Source organism: Sabethes cyaneus, chromosome 2, assembly GCF_943734655.1.
Source record: "Sabethes cyaneus chromosome 2, idSabCyanKW18_F2, whole genome shotgun sequence".
In the NCBI taxonomy this organism is placed as follows: domain Eukaryota; kingdom Metazoa; phylum Arthropoda; class Insecta; order Diptera; family Culicidae; genus Sabethes; species Sabethes cyaneus.
The window spans coordinates 57,564,475-57,579,196 of record NC_071354.1 but is presented as its reverse complement, the minus strand read 5'-3'; the positions used below and the strand labels follow the sequence as shown (position 1 = coordinate 57,579,196).

The window sequence follows — 14,722 nt, the reverse complement described above, 5'->3', positions numbered from 1 at the left end:
AGACCAATTTAATTTCTTATTTGTGTTTTCCTAAAGAACTACCTGCCGAAAACTTGTATGAGTTACCAATACTTTTCCATTTCTGACCAATAATAACAACTGGCTGCATTTGACATACGAATTTTTCAAATCCGCGAATCTCTCTCAGATTTTTAAGTTACGCAAAAATTTCTGTTTTATTTGTATGAGAGTCCTTATCCCCCTGCCACAGGGGTAAGGGGTCTAAAACCATCATCACGAAAAAAATTATTGCCTCCAAAACCCCTTACTTGCCAAATTTGGTTCTATTTGATTGATTAGCTCTCCTTTTTCCTTTGTATGGGTGCGTCCCCTCTTATAGGGGGGAGGGGTAATAATTCCCCTCCTAAAGAGAGGTGGGGTCTCAATTCACAATAAAAAAATATTTGCCTCCTTAAACACCCACTTGCCAAATTTGGTTCCATTTGAGTGATTAGTTTTAGAGTTATGAGAAAATTTGTATTTAATTTGTACGGGAGCCTCCTCTCTTGAAGGAGGGAGGGGTCCAAATTCCTCTCCTAAAGAGGGGTGGGGTCTCAATTCACGATAAAAAAACTCTTGTCTCTTAAAAAACCCACATGCTAAATTTTGTTCCATTTGCTTGATTAAATTTTTTGGTTGGCTTTCGGTCACGGGTTCCGTGCGAAAATATTTAACAACAAACAAAAACAAAAAACAAACGGTCGTTTTTTCATTATAATTTGCTTGATTAGTTCTCGAGTTATGCAGAAACTTGTATTTCATTTGTATGGGAGCCCCCCCCCTCTTCGTAGGAGGAGAGGTCTCTAACCATCATAAGAACCTTCCCGGACCCCAAAAACTCCTACGTACCACTTTTCACGCTGATCGGTTCAGTAGTTTTCGATTCTATGAGGAACATACGGGCAGACAGACAGAAATCCATTCTTAGAGGTATACATTTGTATGGGAGCCCACTCTCTTAGTGCGAGGAGGAGTCTCTAACCATCATAAGAACCTTCTCCGGCACCAAAAACCCCTACGTGCAAATTTTCACGCCGATCCGTTCAGTAGTTTCCGATTCTATAAGGACCATACGGACAGACAGACAGAAATTTGTGTATTATTTGTATGACAGCCCCCCCCCCTCGTAGTGGGGAGAGGGGTCTCTAACCATCATAAGAACCTTTCCCGGCCCCAAAAACTCCTACATGCAAATTTTCACGCCCATCGGTTCAGTTGTTTTTCGATTCTATAAGGTACATACGGACAGACAGACAGAAATCCATTTTCATAGGTATAGATTTGTATAGCAACCCCCCCCCCCCCTCTTAGTGGGGGGAGGGGTCTCTAACCATCATAAGAACCTTCTCGGACCCCACAAACTCCTACGTGCAAATTTTCACGCCGATCGGTTCAGTAGTTTTCGATTCTATAAGGCACATAGAGACAGACAGACAGAAATAATTATTTTCGTCTGGAGTAACTTCTCAAAAAGGCGTATTTATAAAAAAGATTTTTTTGTTTTTTTTTTTCAAAATATATCTTGAAAACTACTTATTTGTTAAAAATGACGTCAACGGAAAAGTTGAAGGAAATTAAGTGTATTTTCGAAAAACAATACGCTGAAAAAAAAAACTTTGCAAAATCGAAATAAAAAGCATAAAACGTGAATTATCTCAAAACATGTCCCCTCAGATTCGTCTCATCTTTATTAATGATAGGTTAAAACATGTTCTAAAATCTGGCGAAGAGCTACTAATGGGCACTCTTTTTTTTGTTGGATTTTTTGTTTTATTCTGACAAATTTTACTTATTTTTGTAAAATGTATGTGTATGTATAACAAATAGAACAAATTAGAGTTCTCTAAGCAGGCTGCCACTATGGCCGAGAATAATTGAACAAATTACGTCATATAAACTTATTTCTAAGGTTCAACCGTTCTGAAGTTAGGCACATTACAAATATTTTATGAAGATTTTGAATTTTGAGATGTCAGGCCAGAAGGGAATGAGGTGGGGGGGTAGCGAAACACAAACAATGAGATTTTTTTAATCAGGCAAATCAGGGATTACATACAATTAGAATTCTAGGAAAATCAATGTCTAACGATGTTTCCATTGCTGAAAAAGCGATTTCTTAGATTACTAAGATCATGAGCTATGAGTAGCGCAAGATACAGCCCACACAAGTACATTACATGTACGCTGTCGCCACGCAGTGAGACACTTCTGTACTATCTTCCCTATTATCAGCAAGGCTGCTATTACTAAAACCGTTTTCCCGAAGAAAGTGATATTTTTAGTTACTCATTTCATGATATATAACGTATAAGCATATACGCTAGCCCCGCCGATGACAAAATTCTGAACTATTTCTCATACCATCTTGAAGGTGACAATCACTTGTATAAACTTCTCGAAGACCACTACTTTCTAGGTAATCAGTAGCGTAAGATACAGCGTTTACTCTAATATTACATATACGGTAGCGCCACGTAGTGAGGCAATTCTGCACTATTTTCTATACCATCTGCAAGGCTGCTATTACTCAAACATCTTGGCCTAAGAAAGTAATACCTTAGTTTACATGGATTATAAGCTATAGCAAATAAAACGAGTTCGCATGTACACCAGCGCTGCACGTTGAGAATATTCTGAACTATTTTCAGTGTCATTTCCGAGATGACAGTCATTTGAACACCCTTCCCGAAGACTGCAACTTTCTAAATAGCGTAAGATACAGCCTATACAAGAATATTACATCTGCACTAGCGCCACGTAGCGAGAAAATCCTGAACTACTGCTGCCTGCCCGCTAACCTACCTTTCAATGAAGACTATTGTAATATGATTCCAGGATTTGCACTTGCACCCTTTTCACTCCAAGTAGTAATTTCCTATAATCGCTTGGAATGAAAGGGATACAAGTGCATAACTGAGAAGGAAAGGGGTGTAAGTGCAAATAACATTTTCAAAACTATCTTATAAATCCTGAAAATCAAAGTGGTTTTCCAAGATTTCAATAGAATTTAATAAAGTAAAGCTAACACAACCATAGTGCGTCATTAGTTTTCTATTATATAATCTGACGAATTTCCTAAACGATGTTAACTTTGGATCTGATTTTCTCGAAATTTACTTTCTGTCACTAACACCCCTTTTCTTCTGACTTACTCAATTGTGAGTGAAAAATATTAAATCTTTGAGTAACAAATAATGCAAATTGTAATCTCTATGGTCCACCATAGAAGTACAAAAAAAACAAATGTATTGGCAATGGAATGGAATTATAAATATTGTCACTATCATAGCAAACATTCTACCCGTTTGGCCTAACATTCATCCCCGTTTGGTGGTTTAGTCTCCTATAAACAAAAAAAACATTCAAACATTCAAATTAGTAAAAATGCCTTATTTTGGAAAATAAATAAATTATTCAACGAAAGCACTTTGTTACAATCTGGCTTATTATTTTGATTTCCAAAAGCAAATGTCCTCTCAATTTTTAGCTCTACTCTACTCCATGGATAGTTTTTAAATTCGAGCAAGATCGAGTACTCAGCTAATATAGTATAACAATGAAGAAGTCACAGCATTCCAAAACTATAATCCAACGATAGCAATTCCCATCGGTATCTCACGTTTAATTTCCATTTCCTCCTGGCTCTCATTTGCAGTTAAGAAACCGAAGAAAGCGGGCACGACTGAATCATCATCATCCACGTCCGAATCAAACACTTCCGGCGACAAGACAAATGCCGAGGAGCTTTCCGACGAGGATGACGACGCGGAAATATCGCCGGACGAGATAGCGGCGGCGGCGCCCCGTGTCCTGCACGATTTTACCGGTTGCTGCCAGTCGACCAACGTCAGTGAAGCGTGCCTGGGTTTTTGCGTGTTGCATAACATTCTGGAAGGGAACACCGGCGTGGAGCCGGAGCAGTGCGAAAAAGATTTCCCCAATATCGTGAAATGTATGGCCGATGGAAGAAATCACGTGCCGTGTTGTGTGGAAAAAGGAATTCCAGATTTGTGCCAGGATATGTGCCGGGGTGAATACACTCCTTTTACGGATCTTTTAAAATCGCGCGTTTCGTGTGTGCAGCACACGCTTCCCGGGCTGCAGTGCATTCTGGACAATATCCAGCGATTACCCTCCGAACCGCAGTCGGTTGCCGTGGAAGCACTGACCGAACGATCTCTGCAGGTGAGCTGGTCCGCACCCGAGCGGCTGGCCAAAACAGTCAAGTATTACCAAATCAACGCAACGAAGTTGCACTCTTTCGACCAGGATTTCCTGGCGAATGCTACCAAAGATAGTTTATTAAGTATTCAAGTGTCGGCGGATCAAAGCTCGGCCATCGTCAGTAATCTGGATCCGTTCACCATGTACACGATTACCGTCAGTGCCCATAACGATTTTGGCTCCAGTTTGCCGAGCATAAGGATTCGTGCACTCACGCTGGAGAACGGAGGCGGCAGCAAGCAGACGAGTGTGGCCGTTGTGCCCATTTTGCCAGGTGAGTTTTATGCCTAAAAATTGTTTGCCATTGTAAATGCAATCTTGTTGAGGGAAATTGAAAAACTCTAGCTTATTATTATCTAGACTTTATTTAGTTTTAGAAATAAACTAACTAAAAAACTAATTTTAATTCTGCTCCGTTTTTATTCTTTCGTATTGTGTTGTGCAGTTCAACCGGTATTGCTCAACAATTCCAACTCAATGTTTCAAGTTGAAAGCAAACAATTGGCAGAGTATTATACCTATATAATAACTCGCTACATAATCCCGGTAATTTCAATAAACACATTTTCTAACCCACCGGTTAAAATTCCCTCCACCAGTAGCAACAACTAAAACAATGTTCCCACAAGATGATTGTGGGTTGCGAAAAAGAAAACAAATCTTCCATCATTCCTAATGCCACATCCGACAGGCTTTAATACTTTGGAAATGGGTTTTTCATCGAGCCATCTTGAACTTCCTCGCCTACGAGGTGCCACACAGTGCAGTGCTCTGATCATACCCGCGCCGTGCCCGAACAATATAATCCCCGTCGACTGCGGTGGGCGATGATATCCAGCACCATCTTTCAACCAAGTAAACGATTTAACCGGGTAGACGGGGAACAGCATCTTGCTCGAGACACTTTACTGCTGGCTGATGGTCTCATCCGGAGCAACTGGGGCAGAAACATCAAAGGCGAGCAAAAGGTTTTGCTGCACCGTAATTTCGAGAGGATTATGGTTGAGAAATTCTTCCGTGTGCTTTTTTTGTCGCTTTTCTTCTTCTACATTACTTACTATAGCGGCGTTTGCTGTTTCTCAGTACTCGGTGCCTACAACCCCGAAAGAATATTTCAATTCGAAAGCTTACTTGAAATAATTCTCTTTTTTTTCTCTTTTCGTTCAACAATAGACGTACGGGGTTGCTGCGTAAAAAATGGTGTTACTCACCGTACCTGTCTGGATAAAATGTGTGATCCAGTAAAGGCGGATTTCACCGAAGTACCCGATCTAATGGTTTGTGCTCCCTGGGCGAATATCACGTTCGGTTGTTTGGCCAACAAAATTGACCATACGTCATGTTGTAAATCACGTGGAATCCCTGACAGCTGCCTGGCATTTTGCTCGGGAACAGTAAAAACCATCAATTTCAACTACTTCAAGTGTCTGCAGTACATGTCCGACTATAGCAGTTGCCTGCTGCAAGGATACGGAGTTCTGTCGGGTCCTCCATCTAAGCTAAAGACACCTTTGATAGCATCACATTTTGTCGTACTAGAATGGAAACCGCCGAAAATCCTCCCGGATACTGTTACGTCATATCACTTGCACTACCGAAGGTTAGGAAGTGGAGAAGAATATAGCGTCGTTGAGAAAGACCAACCTCCCGTCATTCTGGAAGACTTGGAAGCTGCCCAGTATTATGAGGCATTCGTAGTAGCAACCAACGCGCATGGAAAGGGTGGTCCTTCGCCACGTCTGGTCTTCCAGACCAAGAGAGAGGTATCTTTCAGATAGAGGCACCCAGAGCACATCACTAAAAGATTTTTATTTCACAGAATGTAGTGGAGCCGATCATTCCAACGTATAACATTTCTTCCTGCTGTCACGCGTCCGGATTGCTGCCGCAGTGTGCTCCATTGTGCAGTTACGACGTAAAAATGTCCGACCTGCAAAAGCTTGGCAACACTTGCCGTGGTCAGATCGGAACCATCGTACGCTGTAGTGCTGGAGGACGGGACCATTCAGCTTGTTGTGCCCGTCGAGCGGTACCTCCGAAATGTCAATCCCTGTGTCGGGGAGTGATCACACAATCTCCAACCGACTGTCTACCGTACGCCGGAAACATCATTCAATGTTTTGAGGAGGGAATTGGGCATATTCCGGCCCCAGTTGAAGACCTGCATGTTACTTCGGTGTCGAATACAAGCATTTCACTGGCTTGGGTTCCGTCGGAGGTCGACCCGAATAACACCGATACGCAAGCTACGGATTATCTTGTCCAGTATGGTAAGGTGAACAACATGACCATGTACGAGACTATCATTAAATTGGATAATGTAAGTACTCAATTGATTCTTCGTTGCCAAATACCTAAATCATTTCGTTTGTTAGGAGGTGAATACAACGGAAACTGAAATAGAACTTGCGAATCTTGAACCAAAAGGACTGTACCGAATAACCGTAATAGCTAGAGGTCTCCACGGATCATCTCTTCCGTCGTCCATGCTGCTGATCAATACGTCACGTACGGACGCCGCCAGCACAGTGTACGGTGCTCCTTCGCCACCTCATTCTTTGTCGGTTTCCTCACACAGCGCAACCTGGATCACAGTCGCCTGGCAACCACCGGAGTTCTCTCACCCCCATGAAACCATTACTTACCGGGTAATCCACAAGGTTGCCAACAACTTCACCGTAATCGACACCCGCCTGCTATGGGTTAGGATTTCTAACTTACAACCAAACACCCAGCATATCGTGTACGTAGTAGCCCTGGGTTCTAAAGGAACCAGTCTTCCTTCGGAAACACTGGTCGCTTGGACAGATCCGGCACTACCTGCCTTCGTTGATGTAAGTTTCCATTGCTTCTAATACTGTTACCTTTCATTAAGCCAAATTCCTCTTGAACAGCCTCCAACGGTTCATCCATCGGATATAATCTCAGAAGGTGGTTCGATGACAATACTGTGTTTGGCACTGGGAAATCCGGCACCAACAATTTCCCTGTACGTCGGAGGCCATCTGGTTAGACAGGACACTTCCAGACATATGATTACCGTGATACACAACGTAACCACCGATATGGAGCACATATCATGTTACGCAGACAACGGCTACGGCATTCCCATGCAAGCCTCCAAAAAGGTCAATATAAGCTGTAAGTATTTTCCTAACTTATTTGAAAAAGTTTTCAGTTTGATAAGAACCTATTAATCCTTAGTTGCCCCGCGGATCCAAGCATCTGGAATCACCGTAGCGTCGGTTGGTGAATCTGTTGACCTTAAATGTACTGTCCGAGCGCGACCCATTCCAAAGACAATGTTTTGGCGTGACCACGACGGCCGTGTTCCAGTTATCCAAGGCGGTAATTTTGACATGTCAATGCGAAACGATGTAGATGTAAGTCTACCTCAATTCCCAAAAGAATTCGTGCTAAAGTATTATGCTAATGTATTTCCATACAGGATAACTCACTTTATACGATGACCTTGACGATCAGCAAACTAACAGCACAGGAAGTTGGAGACTACTTCTGTCACGCAGAAAATGCTCTGGGCTCATCAACACGTGCGGTTTCGGTGCGAATTCGTAACACCGCAGCCTCCGCTAACATATCGGAGTGCTGCGTGGCGCAGAACGTGTCGTCCGCCTGTATGAGTGCTTGCTCCTTCTACATCGACATCGAAAGTGTAATCGACCGGCCGGAATGTCTGGTAGACTTCGATAAACTGATGAAGTGTGCTGCCGATGGTTCCGATCATCGAGGATGCTGCGCTTCGAAGGACATTCCACGACGGTGCCTGAATTGGTGTCGGGGAGAACCGATCAACCCACCGGGCATTTGTGCGTTGCAGCACACCCGAACCATCGTCGGATGTTTCCAGGAGAATCGCGAACGCCTTCCCGGACCTCCACAGAATCTACAAGTTCAAATTCTGAACGACGAAGAAGTGATGATCAAGTAATTGTTTCGGAAGAACATTCTTTATATGACGATTTGAAACATTATTTTTCAATTCCAGATGGGATCCTCCAGGCAAGAATCCGCACACCGTCGAAGGGTATCGGTTGTTCTGGCACGACATGGAACCGGTGACCGACAATTTGTCTAACGTAATCAGTGGTCTGGGAACGAGTCGCCTGGATGCTAAAGAAACTAGCATCAAGCTAGAAGGTCTCAAGCCTAACGTTATGTACGAGTTGGTGATTAAAGCCGGAAACCACTTCGGGGCTTCCGTTCTTTCGGAACCGCTACGTTTTACTCTCGGTGATCACCATATCACGTCGGCATCGCAATCTTCGAATGCAGGCGTGATCAGCGGTATAATCGGAGGCATCTTGGCGATCGTACTCGCCATTGCAGCGTTGGTGATTATGAAAAAGCGGAAAATCGGTCAGAAACAGGCTAACGGAGGAGTTGCTTTCGAAAATCCGAGCTATCTCCGCGAGATGAACGTGGAACATGTTCAGGTAAAACGTCAATTTAAGAATTTATTTTTCGAACAATAAAATAAACTTAACGCATTCAGATTCCCGCCGTTTCCGGACAATCCACCACAGACTGGCGGCAGGAATCGTTGCACTCGGCCAACGGTACGGCCACGACCGGTTTGGGGCTGGACAGCTCGGTGGTTCCTATGGCAACGGAGGTCAACCCATCGCTGTACGAAGAGCTTAAGCTCGGCCACGATCGAGCTGGATTCAAAAGACTAGTTTCTTAGGAATTGGTTCACATTGCTCCCTTCAGCCGAGAGAGTTAAAAGAAGCAAAACGCAAAGTGTACTTGTAAATAAATAATGATGGACAGTTTTAGATGTGATGTACGAGCATGAAAGTGAGAACCGACTGGAGATCCCCTGTGTGGTGGTATCCATTCGTTCTCTTTTGTTTGTCAACTGTTTTTTGTACTAGTTGTGATTGCGATATGGTGATGATCTTTTAGGTGCTGATTAAGATTTTATATAGGATTAGTCGAATTTTGTATAGCGAAAGGTACAGATTTTAAACCAAGCTAAATTGAGGAAAAGTAGCACTAACACACATCACCTAAAACATGCGGCTGTTTGCCGCAGATGAACCGCTGTTTACCATAGAACCGAGACTTTGTTGTAACTGTAGACGCACTCACCAGCCAACCAACATACGATAATGAGACAAATGGAGGACTCCAATACCAACACCACCAGCATCAACAACGATCTAGTCAGAACGATGAAATCCGAGGTTTCATCGTAGACGCCAGTTTACTAATAGAACGAAGTGCGGACAAAACAGCAAATCTCCTGTAAGGCGGTTTGCGAAACCAGTGGCAATAATTCGTTAAGTTACCCATACCCTCAAGAATTAGATATTTATTGTTAAAAAATGGCGGTGCAACTAATGCAAGCGAGTACTTCTACTGAAAATGTGAAACTAGCAAATCAGTTACTTTTACTATGTTTAGGGATGTGTGTTTGGCAAGTGTCGCAAAAAGTGTGAGGCTTCGTAATAAAGCCAAAACACATTGGATCGGCGTGGTAAATTTAGTTTTAATTCTTATTTTAATAAGTTAGTTCGTCATTGCAACCATGTCGGACTGCTACTATTGGAAATACTGAAAGTGTCTACATTGTACATACGATCCATGTGACAGGATATTTCAACACACCATTAGAACGATATGCGGGATATTGAGGAGTAGGTAAGCTACGATACAAACATTTGTATAGGAAATGATCGAATTCTCGTAAGAAAGAAAACCTCTAGAGAAGCAATAAAGACGGTTAGTTTTGTAGAAAAATACGATTTTTACTGTTTGTTATTGAAAGAAATTTTAAAAGCTGCTAAGTTTTGTTATGGGGGTGAAAAGGAAATCTAAAATCGGAAAAACTGATCACGCTTTGAATGATTGTAACTCAATCAACAGATCAACAGCTTCGACCGTATTAGGTAATCTGGCATATTAGACCCCTATATATTCCAGTTATCGCCCTATCCCTGAAGAGTACAGCCTACCGTGATGATTAGCGTTTTGTACATCGTCAACTCTGTGCTCCTTGACCGAAGGTTCTTCGGGAGGGAAAAGTAGACTTCCAGTTTAAATGCTTCGTTGAATCTTCTTACTCGTGTTATTATCGGCGATTACCAGAGCTTCCAAACGTATAAACTTACCAACCATTTCAAAATTCATCGCCTTCAATAGTCACTGTCCGTGGAAGATGATCGATTTTTTCTATGAAGTCTCTTCCTACCACACATGTGGTTCTCGAGGCATTAATTTTTAGCCCAAGCCTCCTAGCCTCCGTTTAGCGACATCCAGGACAGTCCATCCCCTTTCCGTATCTCTGTACGTGATTTGAAAAAAATCGAGAGTGCCATCAAAACACGGACGTAGTACACCAGAGTAGCTTCTGATCAGTCGCTTCAGGTTGTCTGAAAAACCGTTCTCGTGCATTATCTGCCATAGTTCTTCGCACTCGACTATATCGTATGCTGCCTTGGAATCCACGAAAATAGTACATCCGACATAGAGGGCGAGATAAGATCTGGGTGATCGTTGTAGGTGGTGTTGATCAGCGTAATGGTGCGATAATTACACCTCCGGTAGTTTCTCCTCCGCCTAAATCCTGGAAATTATACAAAGAAGTACCATTTCTAGTGTTTTTTGAAGCATTTTTGTAGAGTTTGCCGAACTTGGTCCGTTCCGAAGGCTCTATTAATCTACAGCTGTCGGTTTTCTTACCGGATCTCTTCGTGAACGGGATCTGCGACGATACTATCGTTTGAAACTCTCAGGTTGACTTCCGTTTCGCCTGCTTTTGTTATAATCACCATTCAGATGCTTATCGAAGAACTACTTCCACCTGACAACCACCTCGCCCTCGTGTATGATCATGTTTCCCTCCTCGTTCGTACATATTCGCACAGTGGAACGGAATCAAAAAACATGAACATCAGCTTTTGCGATGATGTTTCACTCATCGTTCTTACACTTCGCACAGTGGGACGTATTAAAAAAAAGGCGGACATCAGCTTTTGCGGGGAAATAGCTAAATTTTCCGTATTTGTGTCTTAAGGAAAGTTTCTTGGTTTTTGAAGTATTTTTTTGTTATTCCAAAAAAAAATTACATTAAGGGGGTGGGTCAATAAATAATCAATTTAACTTTTTCATTTGAAGTCAAAAATAAACAATGCCTAAGAAAAAGTAATAGAAAATGTTATTTAGGGATTTTTGTCGAAAAAACTAAATAAGTTATAGTGCTACAAACTAATTTATCCCCTTAATACTAGTTTTTCAAAATTTTTTTTTGTTATTTTCATTTCTACGCAGCAAAAATGCACGGGTGTGAGTGTCTCAAGTAAGCACCGCAAGACATGCACGTGACTGTTGATTATTTTTGGTAACATTTTTTCTTGTATATTTTGATTCGGAACAAAGAAATCATGCGAAATTGAGAATTTCATTCGCCGTTTCCTCAAATGTTCCACCGTGATCCACCGTGACATACATATGAAGTGAAACATTGACAACTACATTGCAGTACGTAAAGTGGCGGACATTGACTACGCATATTACTAAAGCCCCATTAAAAGTTGTTTGAAAATTAGACGAAATCTGCAATAGCTCTAAAACCCAAAAGGGTGGAGCTACACTTCTTTCAGCAAAAAGATTCATTTTCACAGCATGTTAAACTTTGTGGAGCATTAAAACTACGTAGAAATGGAAATAACCAAAAAAATAGAAAAACTTGTATTAAGGGGTTGCATTAGTTTGTAGCACTATAACTTATTTCCCTTATTAAGAGATAGAAATTTTGTTTCTTCGACATGAACTCCTTAAATAATATTTTGTACTACTTTTTCTTAGGCATTGTTGATTTTTGGCTTCAAATCGAAAATTAAATTGCATGCAATTTTTTTTTACGAATAACAAAAAAGCACTTCGAAAACCAAGAAACTTTTTTAAAGATACAAATGCGAAAAACTAAGTACTAGTAGTAGTAGTAGTAGCAGCAGCTGATTTCCAAATTCTGATCAAACGCTTGCTGGTCATCTGGTGGTGGAATCGCCATTGCTATCATCGTTCAGTGCGAAACACGTGGCCGTGCGCTGGAAGGTATTACCACAGCTGGTAAAGCTTGGTGTGGGAAGAAGAAAAAACCATTCATGCAGTGTAAAATCGTTCCTTTGGCTCGCGCGTGGGAATAGTATCAAAACGGGTGCTATTCGATAGTATTTCTACATTTTCTAATACCGCAAACAATATTGCGACGATTTTCTGGTGAAGCATAGTGGCAATCGCTTCTAGTGATTTCGATCGCGGGTGAAATTCAATCTAATCGAAATACTTCCTGCCGTCGGCAAAACTGTTAGTGCGTGTATTTTTACGACAAATTAACTGCAATTGAAAGTGCACAAAGGTGTGTGTTACTCTATTGGAGGAGAAGTTCGATTATTGTTCTGATAATATTCGTACTGCGTGGCCATTGTTTGGTAGTGAACGGAATTACATCGACACCATTTTGCTACCATCATCAGCACGTGCTACTATCGATAGGAAACGTGGCTCACAATCGTCGTTCATCAGCGCCTTTGGACTACTTGATGCAATTTCGCCGAGCCGCTTTGGATAGCATCAGATCCCCCGGACTGCATCCGGTGAATTCGTCGCACGTTATATGCATGTGGCTAGCAGTAGCCGTATTTCAGAACGTAACCCAAGTAACATTTTGGGTTTTATTGCACTCTTATGATAGCATTCAAGACCAAAATCAGTCTTAAACACTGGCATAGGAGTACAATAAAACTCACATTGTTGCTTGGGAAGATAGTGGGTAGCTTTTATGAATTTGCTATTGTGGCTTGGTGGTTAGACGGCCGCGAATCGAGTGGAAATCCGTTCGCGCCCTCGATTTGCGAGACCGCGTAGAAGTGGGCTCGTTTCGTGACGGGAAGGAGCATTCGATTCGATTAAAAAAAAGCTCACTTCGGCCGATTGGTAACGTCGTGAACGTTTTTTACACCGCGTCGGGAAGGAGATATTTCGTCGATGTGCCCTATCTTGTTCGGACAACCATTCCATACGAAAGAAATACTGGACAAGAAGTCTTTCTTGGAAAGTCCATCGCCCAGCGACGCAAATTGGTTTCCCAGAAACAGTTGTGCTGGAATTGTCTCAGCTTCGGTCACCGGACAAAAACATGTGGCTCGAAGTATACCTGCCGTACCTGTCACGGAAAGCATCACTCGCTTCTGCACGACCCTGCTCCAACAAAGGTCTCCGCAACTCCAGCACTCCAAACTAGTCCAGCTGTGCAGTCTACCGAATCATCGTCTAATCCCGCTATCTTAGCCTCAATGGTCCAACAACCGATTCCTTCAACCTCGCAAACGGTGGTACCTTCTGGTTCTCGCCAAGCCAGCATGGCAGTCCAAACTGCATGCGCCATGACACTACTGGAAACGGTTGTCCTCAATATCATCGACGATTGCACAAGGCCCGAGCTCTCCTCGATTCGGCATTGATGTCGAATTTCATTTCAAAGCCGTTGGCCAAGAACCTCTACAGCCGCCGCTCTCCTGTGGATGTATCTGTCGCTGGCATTGGATCATCCATACAGAAGATAAGTAGTGCTATAACGGCAACCATCGAGTCGGGAGATCGAACGATCTCGATGAAATTGCAGTTCTTGGTACTGAAGCAGCCATCCTCGGAGCTGCCAACTACACCGATTGACATCTCGGCATGGACATTGTCGAATGTTACACTCGCAGATCCCCAATTCAACGTTCCTGGAAATGTCGACCTAGTCATCGGCAGCGAAACGTTCTGGGAACTCCACGCGGGACGGAAGATTTCTCTAGGTGAAGGTCTTCCGTGGATAGTCGAAACACCATTTGGTTGGGCGGTTACTGGCCCTACACCTAGCACGGCTACCTGCATTCCACGGTTCTGCTATCTCTCTACGGCATATCATCAGCTCGAAGCTGCCCAATTCCATCCGTGCCAGTCCGGTCTATCGAAGAAGCTCGTTGCGAAGAGCTCTACGCCGCAACGTCAACGCGCGATTCTACAGACAAATACATCGTGCTTCTACCGAGAGTTGAAGATCCCGCAATCATCCTCGGAGAATCCAGATCAATCGCTGACCGAAGCTTCCTGAGTCTGGAACGTCGACTCGAACGAGATCCTGCAACCAAGGATTCGTATCATGGAGGATGGATCTGTAGCTTGGACCGAGGATGGAGGAGTATCTGTAGCTTGGACACATGAAAAAGATTCAAGACCCTGCAGATAAACGTATGCAACATTGCTACATTCCCCATCACGTCGTATTCAAGGAATCTAGCACGACGACGAAGGTCAGGGTAGTCTACAACGCTTCATGCAAGACTTCGTCGGGCTACTCCTTAAACGACACGCTGCTTGCTGGACCTGTGGTTCAGGAAGACCTCTATTCTATCTACTTAAGGTTCCGCACGAAAGCCGTCGCCATCGTAGCACACGTCGAGAAAATGTATCGACAAGTATTGCA

General features: G+C 42.9%; 1 protein-coding gene across 1 annotated transcript in view; it reads left to right on the top strand.

Annotated features, from left to right (window-relative positions):
- LOC128735462 (Ig-like and fibronectin type-III domain-containing protein 1) overlaps nucleotides 1–8,929 on the top strand; it is a 43,444-nt gene extending 34,515 nt beyond the window's left edge. Inside the window, exons 4-12 of the mRNA XM_053829945.1 lie at nucleotides 3,656–4,498; nucleotides 5,398–5,987; nucleotides 6,044–6,544; nucleotides 6,600–7,058; nucleotides 7,119–7,365; nucleotides 7,429–7,607; nucleotides 7,673–8,169; nucleotides 8,231–8,678; nucleotides 8,738–8,929. Coding sequence (XP_053685920.1) covers nucleotides 3,656–4,498; nucleotides 5,398–5,987; nucleotides 6,044–6,544; nucleotides 6,600–7,058; nucleotides 7,119–7,365; nucleotides 7,429–7,607; nucleotides 7,673–8,169; nucleotides 8,231–8,678; nucleotides 8,738–8,929 — 3,956 coding nt within the window. The remainder of the gene's footprint in view (nucleotides 1–3,655; nucleotides 4,499–5,397; nucleotides 5,988–6,043; nucleotides 6,545–6,599; nucleotides 7,059–7,118; nucleotides 7,366–7,428; nucleotides 7,608–7,672; nucleotides 8,170–8,230; nucleotides 8,679–8,737) is intronic.
- Nucleotides 8,930–14,722: the final 5,793 nt, after the last annotated feature.